We start from the raw sequence: 20000 nt of genomic DNA on the forward strand, positions 1-20000 counted from the left end.
GTACCCGTCTGTCTGACTGTTTGTCTGTCTATGGACGACAGCATGGTGAAGGTATCTGTCTGTCTGTCTGTCTGTCTGTGGACGACAGCATGGAGAACACTGACTACCTATCTGACTACCTGTCTGATAGACAACCTGTCTGACTACCTGTCTGCCTGTCTGACTACCTGACTGTTGGTCTCATTGTCTGTCTGACTGTCTGCTTAACCACCTGTCTGTCTCACTAATGCACTATAACATCGTATCACTCACAGTATTTGTATGTCAAACTTGGTGTGTGTGTGTGTGTGTGTGTGTGTGTGTGTGTGTGTGTGTGTGTGTGTGTGTGTGTGTGTGTGTGTGTGTGTGTGGTGTGTGTGTGTGTGTGTGTGGTGTGTGTGTGTGTGTAGCTGTATAACATGCTGGTGGAGACTGGGAGCGGACAACACCTACATCATCTACACCGGACCCCACGGATATCACCTGGGGCAGTTTGGGCTGGTCAAAGGTCAGCTAGAACCTGTTAGAACCAGTTACAATATCACTGCAACCTCACCAGAGCCTATTGCAATATTACTAAATATTAGTACTTTTATAAAACTGTGTGTGTGTGTGTGTGTGTGTGTGTGTGTGTGTGTGTGGTTCCAGGGAAGTCGATGCCGTATGAGTTTGACATCAGAGTCCCGTTCTACATCCGAGGACCGAACGTGGGCCAGGGAACCATGTAGGAACAACACCAGCAGGGCCAATAGATATCTATATCTATAACCACATCAATATTGATATAGATCTATATATATGACAGATCTATATAGCTATCTAGATCTATAACCACATCTATATTGATATAGATCTATATATATGTCAGATCTATATAGATATCTATATCTATAATGATATCTATATTGATATAGAACTATATATATATATGACAGATCTATATAGATATCTATATCTATAACCAGATCTATATTGATATAGATCTATACATATATGACAGATCTATATAGATGTATATAGATATCTATAACCATAGCTATATTGATATAGATATATGTATATGACAGATGTATATGGATATCTTCATCTTTATAAAGGGTAATACTGAAACAGTATGTGTTGATATGGATCCTCCTGGGTCTGCACAATAAAAGAATTATATTAGTATGGTTCGGATTTATTGGCCAATGAAAGGCTGAAGGCAGTAGCAATGACCCACTGTACGGAAAGACTTTAAACCCAGAGTGTTGTGTGTGGGTGTGTGTGTGTGTGTGTGTGGTGTGGTGTGTGTGTGTGTGTGTGTGTGTGTGTGTGTGTGTGTGTGTGTGTGTGTGTGTGGGTGTTGTGTGTGTGTGTGTGTGCAGTAACCCCCACATGGTCCTGAACCATCGACCTGGCACCACCATCCTGGCCATGCGCCGGTCTGGACGCCCGTGGACATGGACGGGAAGTTCGTCCTCTCCCTGTGGACAGACACACACCCGCCACCAGGTACCCTCGGTCTGTCTCTCTCTCTCTCTCTCCGTCTCTCTGTCTCTCTGTCTCTCTGTCTCTCTGTCTGTCTCTACGTCTCTACGTCTCTACGTCTCTACGTCTCTACGTCTCTACGTCTCTACGTCTCTCTGTCTGAAAAAAATAGTTAGAAAAGAAAAAATGATAATCAGAAAGACAATATAGAATCTAAGGAACTGGTGGAGATGTTTAAAACTTGTTCACTCCTCAGGTTCAGGTGGTGAAGAAATCCAAACAATGGAGGAGACTCTTCTGGTCGAAAGAGGGTAACCTTTATCAATATTACTAAACTAATATCGTATTATTATTAAAAATAACTAATGTCCTTATTCGTGTTCACATTAAGTCTTAAAAGGGTAACATTTTTTTCTTTTATCATTATTATTAAACTAACATTGATATTCTAATTCATATAATAAATTTATTGGTTATGTGTTCCTATCTATCTTAAGAGGGTAAACCATTATTATTATTATTATTATTTATATTATTATAAATAACTATATCATATTATGTGTCTATGCATCTTAAGAGGGTACATCCTTTTTTACTTTTTTTATTATTCATAACTAACATCATAAGTATGTGCATTCATTGTTTTTTTATTCATCAAGAGGACTAAATCATTCTTTTATATTAACTAACTAACATTGTTCCTATTCATCCAGACATGCTGTTCTCAGTTCTCTTACACTGTTGCTGTGAACTACGATGAGTCAGAGAGCTGTGGTTTTTTGATTGGCTACCTGACAGGAAGTTGCTGCCCCCAGCGTTCTGTGGACGGACAGGAAGTGTCCCAGGAGGAGAACTTCCTTGCAAACACCAACGTGTGAAAGACCTGTGTCAGAGGAACGCGTTACCAGACCCCCTGTCAGCAGACGGGGACGGTACTTTCTCGAGTACCACTAGAATAAGTAGTATAGTATAGTGGTTGGTACTGTATACTTCAGTACCACTAGAATCGAGTAGTACTGGTACTTAGTGGTGGTACTCTTACCTGGTACCACTAGAAAAGAGTATTACTAGTACTAGTGGTGGTACTTATACCCTAAGTACCTCTAGAATGAGTATTACTATTACTCGTTGCTGGATACTTATACTGTAGTACCACTGGTTACTAGTTAGGGTCCCTAGTTCCACTAGAATGAGTAGTAGTACTATTACCTAGCAAGTGGTACCACTGCTCTAAATCAGTCATGGAATGGAAAGCTTGGAATGATTCTACCGAAATTACTATTGCATAATGTGTATGTGTGTGTGTGTGTGTGTGTGTGTGTGTGTGTGCTGGTGTGTGTGTGTGTGTGTGTGGGTTGTGTGTGGTGTGGTTTGGTGTGTGTGTGTGTGTGTGTGTGTCGTGTGTGCGTTCCCCTGTGTGTTGTGTGTGAGTAGAAGTGGCAGTTGTGTAGAGGCACTCCACAGGGAAGCTGCGCCTTCACAAATGTAAGACGGCAGGGGGCTGGCCCACGAGCTTCCAGAAGGGTCCGCCCAAACACCTGCGTCCAATCAGCAATCAAGTCCCCGATGTACCAGCGGAGGATGGGGGTCATGATGACTGACGGCGGCCCGCGGTGAGGGCCACGCCCCTCCTCACTGCGGCCCTTCACGAAGAAGTTCCTCGTCTCCAAGACGAGATCGAGTCCTGCCTCTCATTGGCAGGGTGGATCCTAGAAGGGAGGTCAGGGATCTAGGACCCCCTGGTCTTGTACTGGTGGGCTATCGTGGACCGGGTCCTAAGGTGGGACTCCCTGGTGGAGTGATGTCTGGGGGGACTCCGCCTCTAGTGGGCCGATTTGTCATAACTGCACCGTGCTCCTCTAGAGTCCCCTCAGGTCATCAGCTCTGGTTGTTTCTTTGTTGTTTGTTTATTTGTTTGGTTTGGTCCCAGAACTCAAGTGCTGAAGGACCTACTCCCGAAACCGCTTCAGCCGATCCGGTGTCCAGTTACCAGGGCAACCACAGCCTGCTGGGCGGGGCCACCAGGCAGCCAATCAGCCATCAGTCTGATGAGGACTCCAGCGGAATGGGAGGAGTCCCCAGCACCCCTGGCTCCGCCCAAATCCATCAGGGTGACAGAGAGGTGTGTGTCCTGTGTGCGTGTTATGATACAATGACGAGCAATCTGACAGTTGATTGTGTACGGACTACACCTGTGTGTGTGTGTGTTGTGTTGTGTGTGGTAGTGTGTGTGTGTTGTGTGTGTGTGTGTGTGTGTGTGTGTGTGTGTGTGTGTGTGTGTGTGTGTGTGTGTGTGTGTGTGTGTGTTGGTAAACTCAATGAAAATGGTCTTCGCCTCCTCACTCTCTGCTCTGAGTATCAGTTGGTCATCACCAACACCTTGTTCCAACTGAAGAACAAATTTAAGACCTCCTGGCAACAACTCCGCTCCTAAACAATGGCACCTCCTTGATTACATCATGTCGCCAAGCTGCAGGAAGGAGGTGCGAGTTACCAGAGCCATGCGTGGAGCAGACTGTTGGACTGATCACCGCCTGATCAGAGCCAAATTCACCCTGGAACTCCGTCCTCCCACTGAGGAAAACACCACCCTGCAGGAAGCTCAACTGTGATGCATTGAAGTCACCGCACTCAGTCACCAGCTCAGGGAACAGCATCGCCTTACAGCTGTCCAAGATCCCTGCAACACAGCTGATCTGGACGTGAACACCACCTGGAGTCAACCCTAACACCGCTATTCACCGGGCTGCAGTAGAGTCTGTAGGGTACACCAGACGGAGACACCAAAGACTGGTTCGACAACAGTGCACCAGGCATCCACAACCCTACTCAGGAAAAACACAAGGCCCTTGCAGCTACCTTTCCAACCCCCACATCCACCTCGCTGAAGGCCCGCTTCACCAACATCCGGGCTGAAACACAGGTACCTCAGAGCCATGAAGAATGACTGGGTGAGACAAAGCAAGCCAGAGATACATGCACTCTCGCGGACACCAACAATCCCACGCTTCCTATGACTCCATCAAGGCTATTTATGGCCCACAGAGGAAGAACATAACCCCGGTCAGCATCAGCAGATGGGTTACCATCCTGCACAAGGACAAACAACAGATCCTCGGCAGATGGGCTGAGCATTTCAACACCCTGCTGAACACCTCATATCTACTAGGACGGACACACTTGACGACCTCCCCATGCCTGCCCAACCGTCACTGATCTGGACTTCTCCCCCAGGCTTTGCTGAGGTGCAAAAGCCATCGCTGGCCTGAAGAACAACAAGAGACCAGGGCCTGCTGGAGTCCCGGCAGAAATCCTGAAGCCTGGCGGATACCTCCTCACCCGCAGCAGATTACACAACTGATCGTTAACATTTGGTCATCTGAAGTTCATCCGCAAGATTGGAAGGATGCCAACATCATCACAATCTTTAAGCGGAAAGGAGACAAAGCAGAATGCGGTAATAGCAGAGGCATTTCCCTCTTGTCAGTTGCCGGTAAGGTGCTCGCACGGATCATGCTACTCCGACTAGCATCTCATGCTACCAATAACATTATACCGGAGACCAGTGCGGGCTTTAGGCAACAGCGAAGTACCGCAGACATGATGCTTTGCTGCTAGACAGATACAGGAAAAATGCAGAGAACACTGCAAGACCTGTACCTAGCTTTCATTTGATCTGTCCAAGGCCTTCGACACTGGTAAACCGGGAACTGCTGTGGGAAGTGCTGGGGAAGCTGGGGGTTCACACAAAGTTCCGAAAACATCTTGCGGCAGTTTCATGATGGGATGCAAGCCTGTGTGAGTGTTGGTGGCCAACCATCTCCATTCTCAGTGGGATGTGGGGGGTCAAGCAAGGGTGTGTCCTAGCCCCAACCATCCTTCAACATAGTCCTCTCCACAGTCACCCTCCTCTCGCACAAACTCCTGGACCCTTCTGATGGGGTACAGATACAGTACAGACTGGATGGCAACCTCTTCAACATTAGGCGCCTCCAAGCCTTCACCAAAACCACCACCCAACACATCTTAGAGCTACAGTATGCAGATGACTGTGCTCTCCTCGCCCACTCACCAGAATCTCTACAGCGTGCGCTGAATGTGGTCGCCTCCATCTACAGCGCCATTGGTCTCCAAATAAACATCAAGAAAACACAAATAGTTGCTCAGGAGTTCACCCCCAAACGTGTGTGCCCACCTTCACCCTCGATGGTCATCCCCTTGCCATCGTCCCACACTTCACCTACCTAGGCAGTATTCTGTCCCCCTCCTGCAACATCGATGATGATCCAGGTCCGCATCGGTCTGGCCTCTGCTGCCTTTGGCAGGCTTAGCGCCAGGGTTTTCCAGAACAGGAACCTTACCACCTCCACCAAAGCAGCTGTGTACAGGGCAGTCTGTCTTTCCACACTGCTGTATGGTTCGGAAACCTGGACACCCTACCAGAGGCATTTTCGAACCCTAGAGGCCTTCCACATCCGTTGCCTGCAAAGGATCCTGGGTGTGTCCTGGGAAGACAGGGTGCCTTATGCCGAGGTCTTTGACCGGACCCACACACAAAGCATCGCCCTGCTCCTTGCGCAAAAACACCTACGCTGGGTTGGGCATGTGATCCGTATGCCTGCCCACCGCCTGCCCAAGCAAATCCTCTATGGCCAACTTCTGGATGGCCAGAGATCTGCTGGGGGTCCAAAAAAGCGCTATAAGGATCACCTCAAAACCCTCCTGAAGCAGTGCAACATTCCACCTACTGCACTCGAGTCCCTGGCTGCTGATCGAAACACCTGGAGCTCCTCCTGCAACCAGGGAACTACTCACCTTCAGGAGCAAGCCACAGAGAGGAGGATACAGCGACGTGCACTGAGGCATCAACGTGCTGCAGTGCCCACACCCTCCAGTGCCACATACCCCTGTCTCTCTTGTGGCAAAATCTGCGGATCCCGCATAGGCCTGCACAGCCATTTGGCTATGCATCGTCGCAACACACCCCAATAACTGTCCTTCCTTTCCATTTGGAGCAACGTCATCATCGTAATCGATGGACTGCCATAACGTGTGTGTGTGTGTGTGTGTGTGTGTGTGTGTGTGTGTGTGTGTGTGTGCAATAGGTGTTCTATCCTAGCCAACGACACAGTGAGCTGTGATACCGGTCTGTACCAGTCCATACAGGCCTGGAAGGACCACAAGCTGCGCATAGACCACCAGGTACTGCTGACTGACTGACTGACTGACTGACTGACTACATGACTGGCTGACAGGCTGAATGACAGGCTAACCTTTTCTCTTTGCTACCGACCGGTTGTCTGACATCTGTCTCGTCCAATAAGATCGAGACGCTGCAGACGAAGATTAAGAACTTGAGGGAGGTCAGAGGTCATTTGAAGAAGGCCCGCCCCCTGAAGTGTAACTGTAACAAATACAAGTAAGTTACACACGCAAGCACGAATGCACGCACTCAATCACGCACGCATACACACACACACAGAGACTCAGACAGAGACTCACACACACACACACAGACAGACACACGCCCACGCACAGGTACGCACACACATACAGACACACACACACACACACGTAAACACACACACATGCACAATAACGGAGTTTGGGTGGTGTCTGTCCCATGTATAACGGTGTTTGGGTGGTGTCTGTCCCATGTATAACGGTGTTTGGGTGGTGTCTGTCCCATGTATAACGGTGTTTGGGTGGTGTATGTCCCATGTATAACGGTGTTTGGGTGGTGTCTGTCCCATGTATAACGGTGTTTGGGTGGTGTCTGTCCCATGTATAACGGTGTTTGGGTGGTGTTTGTCAGGAGGCTGGGTGCAGCTGGTCAGAGGGCGTGGCTGCTGAAGGAGCAGAGGAGGAGGAAGAAGATGAGGAAGGTCATGAAGAGGATGAAGAACAACGACACATGTTCGATGCCCGGACTGACCTGCTTCACCCACGACAACCAGCACTGGCAGACCCCACCCTACTGGACCTGTGAGACCCCCCCCCCCCCCCCCCCACCACACATGCACACGCACATGCACACGCACACACCACACACACCACACACAACACACACACCACACACACACACACACACACACCACACCCACACACACACACACAAACACATATGCTTGCACGAAGGCATGAAGGCACACAGTAAGACCTACATCTTTATTATTCTGTGTGTAATATTATGTATAATCTATATTGTGTGGTGTGTGTGTGTGTGTGTGTAGTGGGGTCGTTCTGTGCCTGCACCAGTGCTAACAACAACACCTACTGGTGTCTGCGGACCATCAACACCACACACAACTTCCTGTTCTGTGAGTTCGCCACCGGCTTCCTGGAGTACTTTGACCTCAACACCGACCCCTACCAGGTACACACATGCACAGAGACATGAACCACACGCACGCACAGACGCATGAACACACACACACACACAGAGGGATGAGCACACACACACACACACGCACAGAGGCATTAACGCACACACACGTACATCATGTATCAGAGGCTCGTATCAAAGCGACTCCAGTGGTCCACACAGAGAGAGAGACTCTACAGAGCTCACTACCAGCCTCCTGGAGTAGTCTAGACAGTGTCTCTCTCTCTCTATACAGGTTGATGGTCTCTCTCTATACAGGCTGATGGTCTCTCTCTATACAGGATGATGGTCTCTCTCTCTATACAGGATGATGGTCTCTCTCTATACAGGATGATGGTCTCTCTCTACAGGTTATGGTCTCTCTCTCTACAGGATGAAGGTCTCTCTCTACAGGTTGATGGTCTCTCTCTCTAGAGGATGATGTTCTCTCTCTCTCTAGAGGATTATGGTCTCTCTCTCTCTAGAGGATGATGGTCTCTCTAGAGGATGATCGTCTCTCTCTATACAGGATGATGGTCTCTCTCTAGAGGATGATGGTCTCTCTCTAGAGGATGATGGTCTCTCTAGAGGATGATGGTCTCTCTCTAGAGGATGATGGTCTCTCTCTTGAGGATGATGGTCTCTCTATACAGGATGAAGGTCTCTCTCTATACAGGATGATGGTCTCTCTCTCTAGAGGATGATGGTCTCTCTCTAGAGGATGGTGGTCTCTCTCTAGAGGATGATGGTGGTCTCTCTCTAGAGGATGATGGTCCCTCTCTCTAGAGGATGATGGTCTCTCTCTCTCTAGAGGATGATGGTCTCTCTCTCTCTAGAGGATGATGGTCTCTCTCGCTCTAGAGGATGATGGTCTCTCTCTCTAGAGTATGTTGTTCTCTCTCTAGAGGATGATGGTCTCTCTCTCTCTAGAGGATGATGGTCTCTCTCTCTCTAGAGGATGATGGTCTCTCTCTCTCTAGAGTATGATGGTCTCTCTCTACCCAGATGATGTTGATGATGATGGTCTCTTTCTCTCCAGATGATGATGATGATGATAGTCTCTCTCTTCAGATGATGATGATGATGACGCTCTCTCGCTCCAGATGATGATGATGATGATGACGACTGTCTCTCTCCAGATGATGATGATAGTCTCTCTCTCTCTCTCTCTTCAGATGATGATGATGATGACGGTCTCTCTCTTCAGATGATGATGATGACGGTCTCTCTCTCTCTCAGATGATGATGATGATGATGATGACGGTCTCTCTCCAGATGATGATGATTATGATAGTCTCACTCTCTCTCTTCAGATGATGATGATCATGATGACGGTCTCTCTCTCCAGATGATGATGATGATGACGGTCTCTCTCTCCAGATGATGATGGTAGTCTCTCTCTCCCTCTCCAGATGATGAAGCGGTCAGTTCTCTGGACAGGACGATGCTAAACTTGCTGCACGTCCAGCTGATGGAGCTGAGAGGCTGCAGGGGCCACAGGCAGTGTAACCCCCGCACGCGCTCAGTAGAAGCCCGGTACGAACCCACACACGCAAAAACACACACTAGTAACCCCCGCACAGCGCTCAGTAGAGCACCGGTACGACCCCACACACCAACACACACTGTAAACCCCCGCACGCGCTCAGTAGAGCCCGGTACGACCCCACACACCAACACACACTGTAACCCCGCACGCGCTCAGTAGAGCCCGGTACGGACCCCACACACCAACACACACTTGTAACCCCGCACGCGCTCAGTAGAGCCCGGTACGACCCCACACACACACCACACCACACACACACACCACACACACACCACACACACACACCACACAACACACACACACACACACACACACACACACAACACACACAACACACACACACAACACACCACACACCCACACACACACACCCACACAACACACACACACACAACAGTAACCCCCGCACGCACTCAGTACGACCCCACACAACACACACACAGTGTAACCCCCGCACGCGCTCAGTAGAGCCTGGTAATACCCCACACACACACACACACTGTAACCCCCGCACGCGCTCAGTAGAGCCCGGTACGACCCCACACACACACACACACTGTAACCCCCGCACGCGCTCAGTAGAGCCCGGTACGACCCCACACACACACACAACACGCACTGTAACCCCCGCACGTGCTCAGTAGAGCCCTAGAGTGATGTTTAGTTTTCAGTTTGTAGAATGTTCTTCACAATGTTTACTAATGGTGACCGAATGTTTTACTGACCAATCAAATAACATTTAAAAATGCCGGGTGATGATTTGTTAGTAACCAATCAAACTGTTTTGTTTAGCAGGTGGACAGGAACATGGCAGCTTTGATGATTACAGGTAAACACACATACACACACATACACACCTACACCACACACACGCACGAAGGCACGCCAAGCGCACCCGCACAGACGTACACAGTGCATGTGAAATTTGTCTTTTCCATTATTTTCCTTCCCGCTTTGGGCTGTGGTGCTTCTGCTGAGAAAGAGAGTGTAGCAGAGTGTGTTACAGTGTGTGTGTTTGTGTGATAGAGTGTGTAGCAGAGTGTGTCACGGTGTGTGTGTGTGTGTATTACAGAGTGTGTAGCCGAGTATTTCACGGTGTGTGTGTGTGTGTGTGTGTGTGCGTGTGTGTGTGTTACAGAGTGTGTAAAAGAGTGTGTCACAGTGTTTGTGTCACGTGTGTGTTACATATTGTTTATCAGTGTGTCTCGCAGAGTATTTCACTGTGTGTGTGTGTGTGTGTGTGTGTGTGTGTGTTACAGAGTGTGTAAAAGAGTGTGTCACAGTGTTTGTGTCACGTGTGTGTTACAGAGTGTGTAACACGTGTGTGTGTTTGTTGCATCAGGATGTTTGAGAGGAAGAAATGGCCAAAAGTCAAGAGACCCTCCTCACCAAGAACCTTGTGAGTTCCCTCCTCCCTCCCCCTCTACCCCCCCTCTTTGCCTTCTCCCCCCTTTCTCTCTCTCTCTCTCTCTCTCCTCTCTCTCTCTCTCTCTCTCTCTCCTCTCCCTCTCCCTCTCCCTCTCCCTCTCCCTCTCTCTCTCCCTCCCCTAATCTGTCTCACTGTAGTGTGTGTTTGTAGTGTGTTTAGTGTCAGTCAGCTGTCTGCCTGCTTGTCTGCCTGCTTGCATGTCTGTCTGTCTCTCTGTTCGATTTTGTTACTTTTCAAAAACAACCATCCTTAGAGATGCCTTTGACATGGAAAGGCTTTCGTTTTGGTGTGTGTGTGTGTGTGTGTGTGTGTGTGTGTGTGTGTGTGTGTGTGTGTGTGTGTGTGTGTGTGTGTGTGTGTGTGTGTGTGTGTGTGTGGGTTGTGTGTGTAGGGGTCAGATCTGGGATGGCTGGGAAGGTTAAACCTTCGTCTGGTTGGTCGACCGCTGACTCCGCCCTCTGCCAGAAGGACCTATCAGCCGCTGATGAAACGGGAGAGTTGCAAGGCGACCAAGCTCCTGTGTTGTAGGCCAGCCGATCATCTTCTGCCATATCTCTGACATCATTAACCCCACCCACTTTGCATCCAAGGGTGACTCAAGGATTGGACGGATTGAAGCTCCGCCCCTAAACACGTGACCTCTCCACGCCTGATTTCATCCTCCTACCATCCCAGGTGTTTGTGTGAGAGAGAGATTCTCCAGGGTCCAAGTACCTGTGTTCGAAGGCATCTGATTGGATGAAACCTGATCAATCTAATTTACTTTGAAGTTTGATGAAGAAGACTCCTCTCCTCCCTTTCCTCTCCTCTCCTCTCCTCCCTCTCCTCTCCTCCCTCTCCTCTCCCTCTCATCCTCTCCTCTCCCCTAGGCGGCATTCTTGTAGTATTGTATTAATTGCTAAATAGTCATGACTAAATACTGTTGTTTCTTGAGAGCCCCAGTAGGGAACAGGAACTGGTTTCTATGGACATTATGACCTCACTTCCTGCTGAACTGAGTTTCCTCTTCTAAACGAGTGTTTTTTCTACGACAACGGGCCACCTGCCCTGACATTCAAAGACTTTGAAATATACTATCGAATGACTACTTTACCGACGATGCAATGCAACTCAGCTGGACCACGAAGCCAATCTGTGGAGCAGTCCCGCGGAACGCTGGAGAGAGAGAGAGAGAGAGAGAGAGAGAGAGAGGCAGTCCTGATCTAAAGCAGGGATGTGTTAGGGATGAATGGATACAGATGTGTTGTATTTACAGAGGTCGCAGCCCGCCACACAGAGGTGGTGTGTCGGTTTGAATCCTGGGTCAGACCCCCACGCTGTTCTGCCCCGTGTCCCCGATCCAGTTCTCTGTCTCACACACACACCCGCTCGCTCACACACACACACACGCACACACACTGGATATGTAGACACATTACATTGCCCCTCCCTAAAGAATTGTCGAGCTCTTTTAGCGGGTAGCTTAGCGTAGGAGGGTTAGCATAGCACTGAGCAGATGAAGAGATTGTCAAGGAGAAGAATGTTCACTGGTGTACAGAGATGTACTGTAAGTTGGTTAGTTGTCAATAAAGTGTTTTATGATTGTGTTTCAACGCTCTTTAAATGTGTGTGTGTGTTTGTGTGTATGCACATTTGTGCGTCATTATTCTGTGTTTTATTTCAGTACAGAAAGCAAATTTGAAAAGAAAAGTCAGAGTTGTGCAATTCAAACACACAAAACTTTATTCGTAAAGCACCAGCAACACACAAACCTTATTCGTAATGCACCACCAACACAAAAAAACTTTTTCATAAAGCACCATCAGCAGACAACTTTGTCATAATCCATAATAGCTGACCTGTGACCTTAAAATAACTTCATAACCCAACATGATCAATTCACTTCAAACTATTCCAATGCTGACTTGAAAAACTTAATTTGAATTCACTGTCAATCTGATGGTCTCCATGGTGATATTGTGTTGATACTGGTAACTGTAGACAGTACACCAACAATCAGAAACACACGGATGACCTTTGAAACTCCACACATCATGGGCACACATGTGCACGCACACACACACACACACACAGAGCAGCAGCGGTCCACCATGATGTCCTCCTCACTCAATGATCTGGAGACGCAGAGAAGAGTCATGAATTATATTCAGTTAATGTACAGTGTTTCTGTTTTCCATGGCAATATCACAGATTACAAATGCTTCATACGATTGTTTAAAAAAAAATTACGGTACACCCACACACACAAGCTCACCATGGCCACCTTGGTGGTCTGCTGCCGGGTCCGGACTAGCAGCTTGCTGACGGTGGTCTCCGCCATTCCCGCGCGCTCCTCCGCATCGTCCAGCTCGTGCTGCATCTTCCTGACGCGCGTCACGTTGCTGCTCACCTGCTCCTCCTAGTGGACAGCAGCAGCACCGCACACATTCGCTCTATTAATAATACCTAATGAGGACTTTCCCCTGGGGGACAAAACACATCTGGTTCAGGGGTCTTATCAAAGCCCAGTCCTGTAGCGACCTTATGCCTGTAGAAACCTCCTCAATCGATTAGAAACATGTCGTATGGCAATATTAACCCTAAATTGAATATCGAAACTAGAATGCGTTTCGTCGTAACGAACTGTGAGAGTGTGCTTGCTAAAATGCTAACGACACAAAACACGAGACACTTGCTGAGGGAGATGTCCTCTATTTGCACGACCAGTTTCCAGTTCCTGGGACCTTCTGAAGCGGACTTGTCATTCATAGAATAATGTTTGCTGATTTCCATATTTCATTTTTTGCATAGAGCATGTCTATCAAGTCATGTGTCATTTTCCCCTGTGGTTATTTGGAAGAAGATTTTTAAAGTTCTCCATAACTTTCCTGTACAGAGAAATCTATCTTTCTCTGTATGGAAAAGGGACCAAGAGGTAGAAAAGTTCGGCTCAGTGAGTTCGGCTACTAATATACTGTATTACTGTATACCAAGCTTCAGTAATTGTCCTCTATCTGGGGCTTATCGATGTCTCCTAACTAAACACAACCTTCGGATGTCTCCTGATAGAGCCTACCGCGTTCTCTGACTGCCGCTTGTAGCTCTTGACTTTTGTCTGCAGTTTTTCTATCAGGTCCTGCATGTGCAGAAGAGTCTTCTGGTCTTCCTCTGTCTGAAAACAGTAAGAAAACCAGCAATACATGATCAGTATATGATCAGTACATGATCAATACTTGTTCTTTACAATAATACATGCATCTACATCATGTTTTCAAAATAATCTATACATTACTTGATACATTTTCTAAATACAATCTATCTAGTATTCTGTCATAAAACTAGAGTGCAGAAACCATTAGGGCAAGAGCAATAGAGTGAAGAGCAGTAGAGTGAAGAGATGTTAAACAGACAGTAGTAGTAGAGTCTGTTAAACAGACAGGAGCAGCAGAGTGAAGAGCAGTAGAGTGAAGAGATGTTAAACAGACAGGAGCAGCAGAGTGAAGAGCAGTAGAGTGAAGAGATGTTAAACAGACAGTAGTAGTAGAGTCTGTTAAACAGACAGGAGCAGCAGAGTGAAGAGCAGTAGAGTGAAGAGATGTTAAACAGACAGGAGCAGTAGAGTGAAGAGATGTTAAACAGACAGGAGCAGTAGAGTGAAGAGCAGTAGAGTGAAGAGATGTTAAACAGACAGGAGCAGCAGAGTGAAGAGCAGTAGAGTGAAGAGATGTTAAACAGACAGGAGCAGCAGAGTGAAGAGATGTTAAACAGACAGGAGCAGTAGAGTGAAGAGCAGTAGAGTGAAGAGATGTTAAACAGACAGGAGTAGTCAAGTGACGAGCAGTAGATTGACCTGGTAGGTCAGCTCCTTGACTTTTCTCTCGTAACGCCGGGCCCCCTTCACGACCTCCTCGCTCTTCTTCTCCTCCAGCAGCAGTGCGGTCTCCAGCTCCCTCACCTGGTCACACAGGTGATAACACTCAGACAGGTACCTGGTCACACAGGTATTAACACTCAGACAGGTACCTAGTCACACAGGTAATAGACTCAGACAGGTAGGCTCACCTGGTCGCACAGGTGATAACACTCAGGGAGCTACCTCACCTGGTAGCACACTGAGACAGGTAGTGTCGCCTGGTACACAGACACTCTGGTTCACTCAGACACCCTGGTTCACTCAGACTCTGGTTGGATGTTTGAAGGCGTCACTCACTCTGCTCTCCAGTTTGTGGAGCTGTTTCTTCCCTCCCTTCAGCGCCATCTGCTCCGATTCATCCAGACGCACCTGAAGGTCTGGAGCACAAACACACGCCATCAGGACCTGTAGCTTATACACACAGGTAGAGGGTCTGTAGACAGGTAGACAATATGTTGACAGGTAGACAGTATGAAGACAGGTAGACAGTATGGAGACAGGTAGACAGTATGGAGACAGATAGACAGTATGGAGACAGGTAGACAGTATGGAGACAGACAGTATGAAGACAGGTAGACAGTATGGAGACAGGTAGACAGTATGGAGACAGGTAGACAGTATGGAGACAGGTAGACAGTATGAAGACAGGTAGACAGTATGGAGACAGGTAGACAGTATGAAGACACGTAGACAGTATGGAGACAGGTAGACAGTATGAAGACAGGTAGACAGTATGGTAGACAGTATGTAGACAGGTAGAAAGTATGTAGACAGGTACACACTATGGAGACAGGTAAACAGAATGATAGACAGGTGAACGGTATGAAAGACAGGTGGACAGCATGTGAGACAGGTACCTCTGACAGTGGTCTCCATGTTCTTCTTCATCCTCTCCAACGCCGTGGTGCTGTCCTGCTCCTTCTTCAGCTCCTCGGCCATCAGGGCCGCCTGCAGGAGCAGCAAGAGATCATGATGAAGGTACATGTTCTACTGGAGGAGGACGAGGAGAACATGATGAAGATACATGTTCTACTGGAGGAGGACGAGGAGGAGAAGGAGCAGCAGGAAAACATGATGAAGGTACATGTTCTACTGGAGGAGAACTTGGTGAAGATACATGTTCTACTGGAGGATAACATGGGGAAGATACATGTTCTAATGGAGGAGAACGCGGAGGAGAACATAATGAAGATACATGTTGTACTGGAGGAGCAGCAGGAGTAGTATTCAGTGGTAAGTAGTTAGTGGTTAGTAGATAGTATTTAGTGGTTAGTCGTTGGTGGATAGTATTAAGTGATTAGTTGTTTAGTGGTTGATATTTAGTGGTTAGTTGCTAGTGGTTTGTATTTACTGGTTAATATTCAGTGGTCAGTAGTTAGTGGTTACTGGTAACTGGTTAGTGGTCAGTGGTTATTGGTTAGTGGTTAGTGGTGGCTGTAGGTGACTCACGTCGGTGAGGGCCTTCTTGGCCTTGTCGCTGGTGGAGCGTCCCTCCTGTACGGCCTCCTCCACCTCCCCCACCAGCACCACCAGCTCCGCCTCCAGCTTCCGCTTCATGGCCACCAGGCCAGACACCTGCCGGGGTCAAAGGTCAACGGGTCAGTGTCACCATATTCACACAGACTATGTTTGTGCGTGTGTGTGAGTGTGTGTGTGCGTGTGTGTACCACAGGGTCTCACCTGGGTGTTGAGGTGGTTGGCTCTCTCGATGGCCTCTACTAGCTCGTGTTCAGCCATCTTGTGGGCGTGGTCAGACTGTTCCAGAGCACTCCGTAGCTCCGCCTCCTCGGCAAGGAGCAGCGAACAGCGACGCTCCACCAACACCACCTGCTCCTTCAGCTGATTGGTCAGCTGGAACTTGTCATCCAGCTCCACCTGTTGCTCTTTCACCTGGACACACCAACCAGCTAGTTAGTCCTATTAACTAGTGGACCTGGACACACCAACCAGCTAGTTAGTTCTATTAACTAGTGGACCTGGACACAGCAACCAGCTAGTTAGTCCTATTAACTAGTGGACCTGGACACTACAACCAGCTAGTTAGTACTATTAACTAGTGGACCTGGAAACACCAACCAGCTAGATATTCATATTAGCTAATGGACCTGGACACACCAACCAGCTAGTTATTCATATTAACTAGTGGACCTGGACACACCAACCAGCTAGTTAGTCCTATTAACTAGTGGACCTGGACACATCAACCAGCTAGTTATTCCTATTAACTAGTGGACCTGGACACACCAACCAGCTAGTTATTCATTTTAACTAGTGGACCTGGACACACCAACCAGCTAGTTATTCCCATCAATTAGTGGACCTGGACAAACTAACCAGCTAGTTATTCCCATTAACTGCTGGACACACCAGGAGGAGCGTACCTTTGTCTACAGGTGAGTATTTGGGGCGTACATGTCTCTACAGGTGAGTATGAGGGGCGTACCTGTGCCTGCAGGTGAGTATTTGGGGCGTACCTGTGCCTGCAGGTGAGTATTTGGGGCGTACATGTCTCTACAGGTGAATCTGAGGGGCGTACCTGTGCCTGCAGGTGAGTATTTGGGGCGTACATGTCTCTACAGGTGAGTATGGGGGGCGTACCTGTGCCTGCAGGTGAGTATTTGGGGCTTACATGTCTCTACAGGTGAGTATGGGGGGCGTACCTGTGCCTGCAGGTGTCTGGTGAGCCTCATGCTCTCAGCGGCCTGGCGGTTGGCCTGGCTCAGCTGGAGCTCCATCTCGTTCAGATCCACCTCCATCTTCTTCCTGAGGCGGACCGCCTCGCCACGGCAACGCAGCTCCGCCTCCAGGCTGGTCTGCATGGCCTCCAGGGAGCGCTGGTGAGTATGCCTGACACGCACCATCACGATCAATATAGTATATGTTTATGGTTTATAATGTATTGTTTCAATGAACTAATGCCCCTCAGCATGCAGAGAGAAGCTCATTACTATTTTGGAACCTCCCTCATATTTCTTCATCATACACTCAATTTGTTCGAATTTACGAACAAATCGTAAACTCGAGCGATTTGTCCAAGTTTACAACGGATTTGGTCGTTGGTTTGGTTTGGTTTGGTTACCTGAGGTTGTCGATCTCTTCGTCCTTCTCTGAGATCTTTCTGTCGACCTCTGCTTTCATCTGATGGAACTCCAACTGGGCTTTGAGGGTCTTGCTCTCCTCGTGCTCCAGAGTTCCCTAGAGAACCGTGGAGCGTTAGTACCCCAACTGCTCTCCTCTTGAGAACCATGGGCACTTTAACAACCACACTGATATATATATAGGAGGTTATAAGATGGAGGTTGGGGGATGGAGGTTGTCAGAAGTAGGGTTACCTCTGCCTCCTCCAGAGCAGCTCTGATGTTGCTCTTCTCCACATCCAGAACCTTCTTGATCTTCTCCAGCTCGTGGATGGTCTTCCCTTCTCGACTTATCTGCTCTGTGAGCTCCACGATCTCCTCTGCAGACCAACACACATCTCTGATGTCTCAACACATCTGTGACATCTGTAACATCTGTAACATCTCTAAAATCTCAACACATCTCTAACATCTCTTACATCTCTAACTGTGCGTTCACACCAAAAGCTGTAAAGCGTTTTGAGCGATAAACGCCCATTCACTTTCTATTAGACATGAGCGATAAAGCGATTGGAGCGATAAAACGTTTGAGCGATAGCCTTAAAGCTGTAAAGCTGAAACTCTACTCCATGCAAATTAGCTCGTAGCGTTTCGGCTGTAAATCACCGCCAGCCAATCGGAATGTAGATGTCTCTCGTCGGCGTGGGTCCCAGTAAACATACGCGAGAAAACGCAAGTGCGATATGAGCTGTAAATATTTTGGCCAGCGTTGCGTTTTGAGCTATTTGGCGATTTTGCATCTTTTACAGCTTTTGGTGTGAATGTACAGTCTTTCTTCTTTTTCTTTTTATTTATTATACAGGAAAGTATTAGAAGTAACAAAGTTTCAATATAAAACAGGCCTGTCTCAACAGTAACATCTCAAACATCTCCAACATCTCCGACATCCCAACATCTATAACATCTCTAACATCTCCAACACACGAGACAGAGAGAGAGAAAGAGTGGGAGAGTCAAAAGAGCGAGGGGGGAGAGGTAGACTGAGAGAGGCAGACAGAGAGAGGGACGGGGGTCCTCACCCTGGAGGTTCTTGTTCTCCCTGTTGGCCGTCTCCAGCTGCTCCAGGGCCTCCTCGTAGCTGTTCTTCAGCCTGAAGAGCTCCGTGCTCAGGCTGCGGCCCTCTCTCTGAGAGCCCTCCAGCTCCGTCTGGCTCTCCTCCAGCCTCAGCTTCCACTCGCTCACCATCTGCAACACACCAGACAGGCTGTCTCACTGCAATACACCCACAGGCTGTCTCACTGACACTCACAGGCTGTCTCACTGACACTCACAGGCTGTCTCACTGACACTCACAGGCTGTCTCACTGCAATACACCCACAGGCTATCTCACTGACACTCACAGGCTGTCTCACTGACACTCACAGGCTGTCTCACTGCAACACACAAGCTGTCTCACTGCAATACACAGGCTGTCTCACTGACACCCACAGGCTGTCTCACTGCAATAGACCCACAGGCTATCTCACTGACACCCACAGGCTGTCTCACTGACACTCACAGGCTGTCTCACTGCAACACACAGGCTGTCTCACTGACACTCACAGGCTGTCTCACTGCAACACACAGGCTGTCTCACTGCAACACACAGGCTGTCTCACTGCAACACACAGGCTGTCTCACTGCAACACACAGGCTGTCTCACTGACACCTACAGGCTGTCTCACTGCAATACACAGGCTGTCTCACTGACACCTACAGGCTGTCTCACTGCAATACACCCACAGGCTGTCTCACTGACACCCACAGGATGTCTCACTGACACTCACAGGCTGTCTCACTGACACTCACAGGCTGTCTCACTGACACTAACAGGCTGTCTCACTGCAACACACAGGCTGTCTCACTGCAATACACAGGCTGTCTCACTGCAACACACAGGCTGTCTCACTGACACTCACAGGCTGTCTCACTGCAACTCACAGGCTGTCTCACTGCAACACACAGGCTGTCTCACTGCAACAAACAGGCTGTCTCACTGCAATACACAGGCTGTCTCACTGCAACACACAGGCTGCTGCTGGTACCTTGTCAAAGTGGCGTTGTTTCTTGTCCAGGGCGAGCGCGGCGGCGTTGGAGCGCTCCAGCTCCAGCGCCAGGTCCTCCACCTCCGTCTGGAGCCGCAGACGGCCCTTCTCCAGGGAGGACCACCTGGCCCGGGACGCCTCTAGGGCCTCCTCGCTGC

The 20000-nt window shown here is 48.6% G+C and overlaps 1 protein-coding gene and 1 pseudogene across 1 annotated transcript in view; one reads left to right on the forward strand and one right to left on the reverse strand.

The window, feature by feature from the left end:
* Positions 1-11501, forward strand: part of LOC130383058 (extracellular sulfatase Sulf-2-like) — a 13857-nt pseudogene extending 2356 nt beyond the window's left edge.
* Positions 11502-12675: 1174 nt separating this feature from the next.
* The window catches only part of LOC130386879 (myosin-7B-like), a 27313-nt gene continuing 19988 nt past the window's right edge, over positions 12676-20000 (reverse strand). Inside the window, exons 34-46 of the mRNA XM_056595751.1 lie at positions 19843-20000; positions 18837-19002; positions 18013-18137; positions 17760-17875; positions 17341-17527; positions 16361-16570; positions 16130-16255; positions 15538-15628; positions 14978-15057; positions 14618-14722; positions 13844-13939; positions 13043-13186; positions 12676-12902 (exon numbers count right to left, since the gene is read on the reverse strand). The exon at positions 19843-20000 is cut by the window's right edge and continues 26 nt beyond it. Of these exons, the coding sequence (XP_056451726.1) occupies positions 12891-12902; positions 13043-13186; positions 13844-13939; positions 14618-14722; positions 14978-15057; positions 15538-15628; positions 16130-16255; positions 16361-16570; positions 17341-17527; positions 17760-17875; positions 18013-18137; positions 18837-19002; positions 19843-20000 (1616 nt within the window). The 3' untranslated portion in view covers positions 12676-12890. The remainder of the gene's footprint in view (positions 12903-13042; positions 13187-13843; positions 13940-14617; positions 14723-14977; positions 15058-15537; positions 15629-16129; positions 16256-16360; positions 16571-17340; positions 17528-17759; positions 17876-18012; positions 18138-18836; positions 19003-19842) is intronic.

Source organism: Gadus chalcogrammus, chromosome 1 (genome assembly GCF_026213295.1).
Source record: "Gadus chalcogrammus isolate NIFS_2021 chromosome 1, NIFS_Gcha_1.0, whole genome shotgun sequence".
Lineage (NCBI taxonomy): Eukaryota > Metazoa > Chordata > Actinopteri > Gadiformes > Gadidae > Gadus > Gadus chalcogrammus.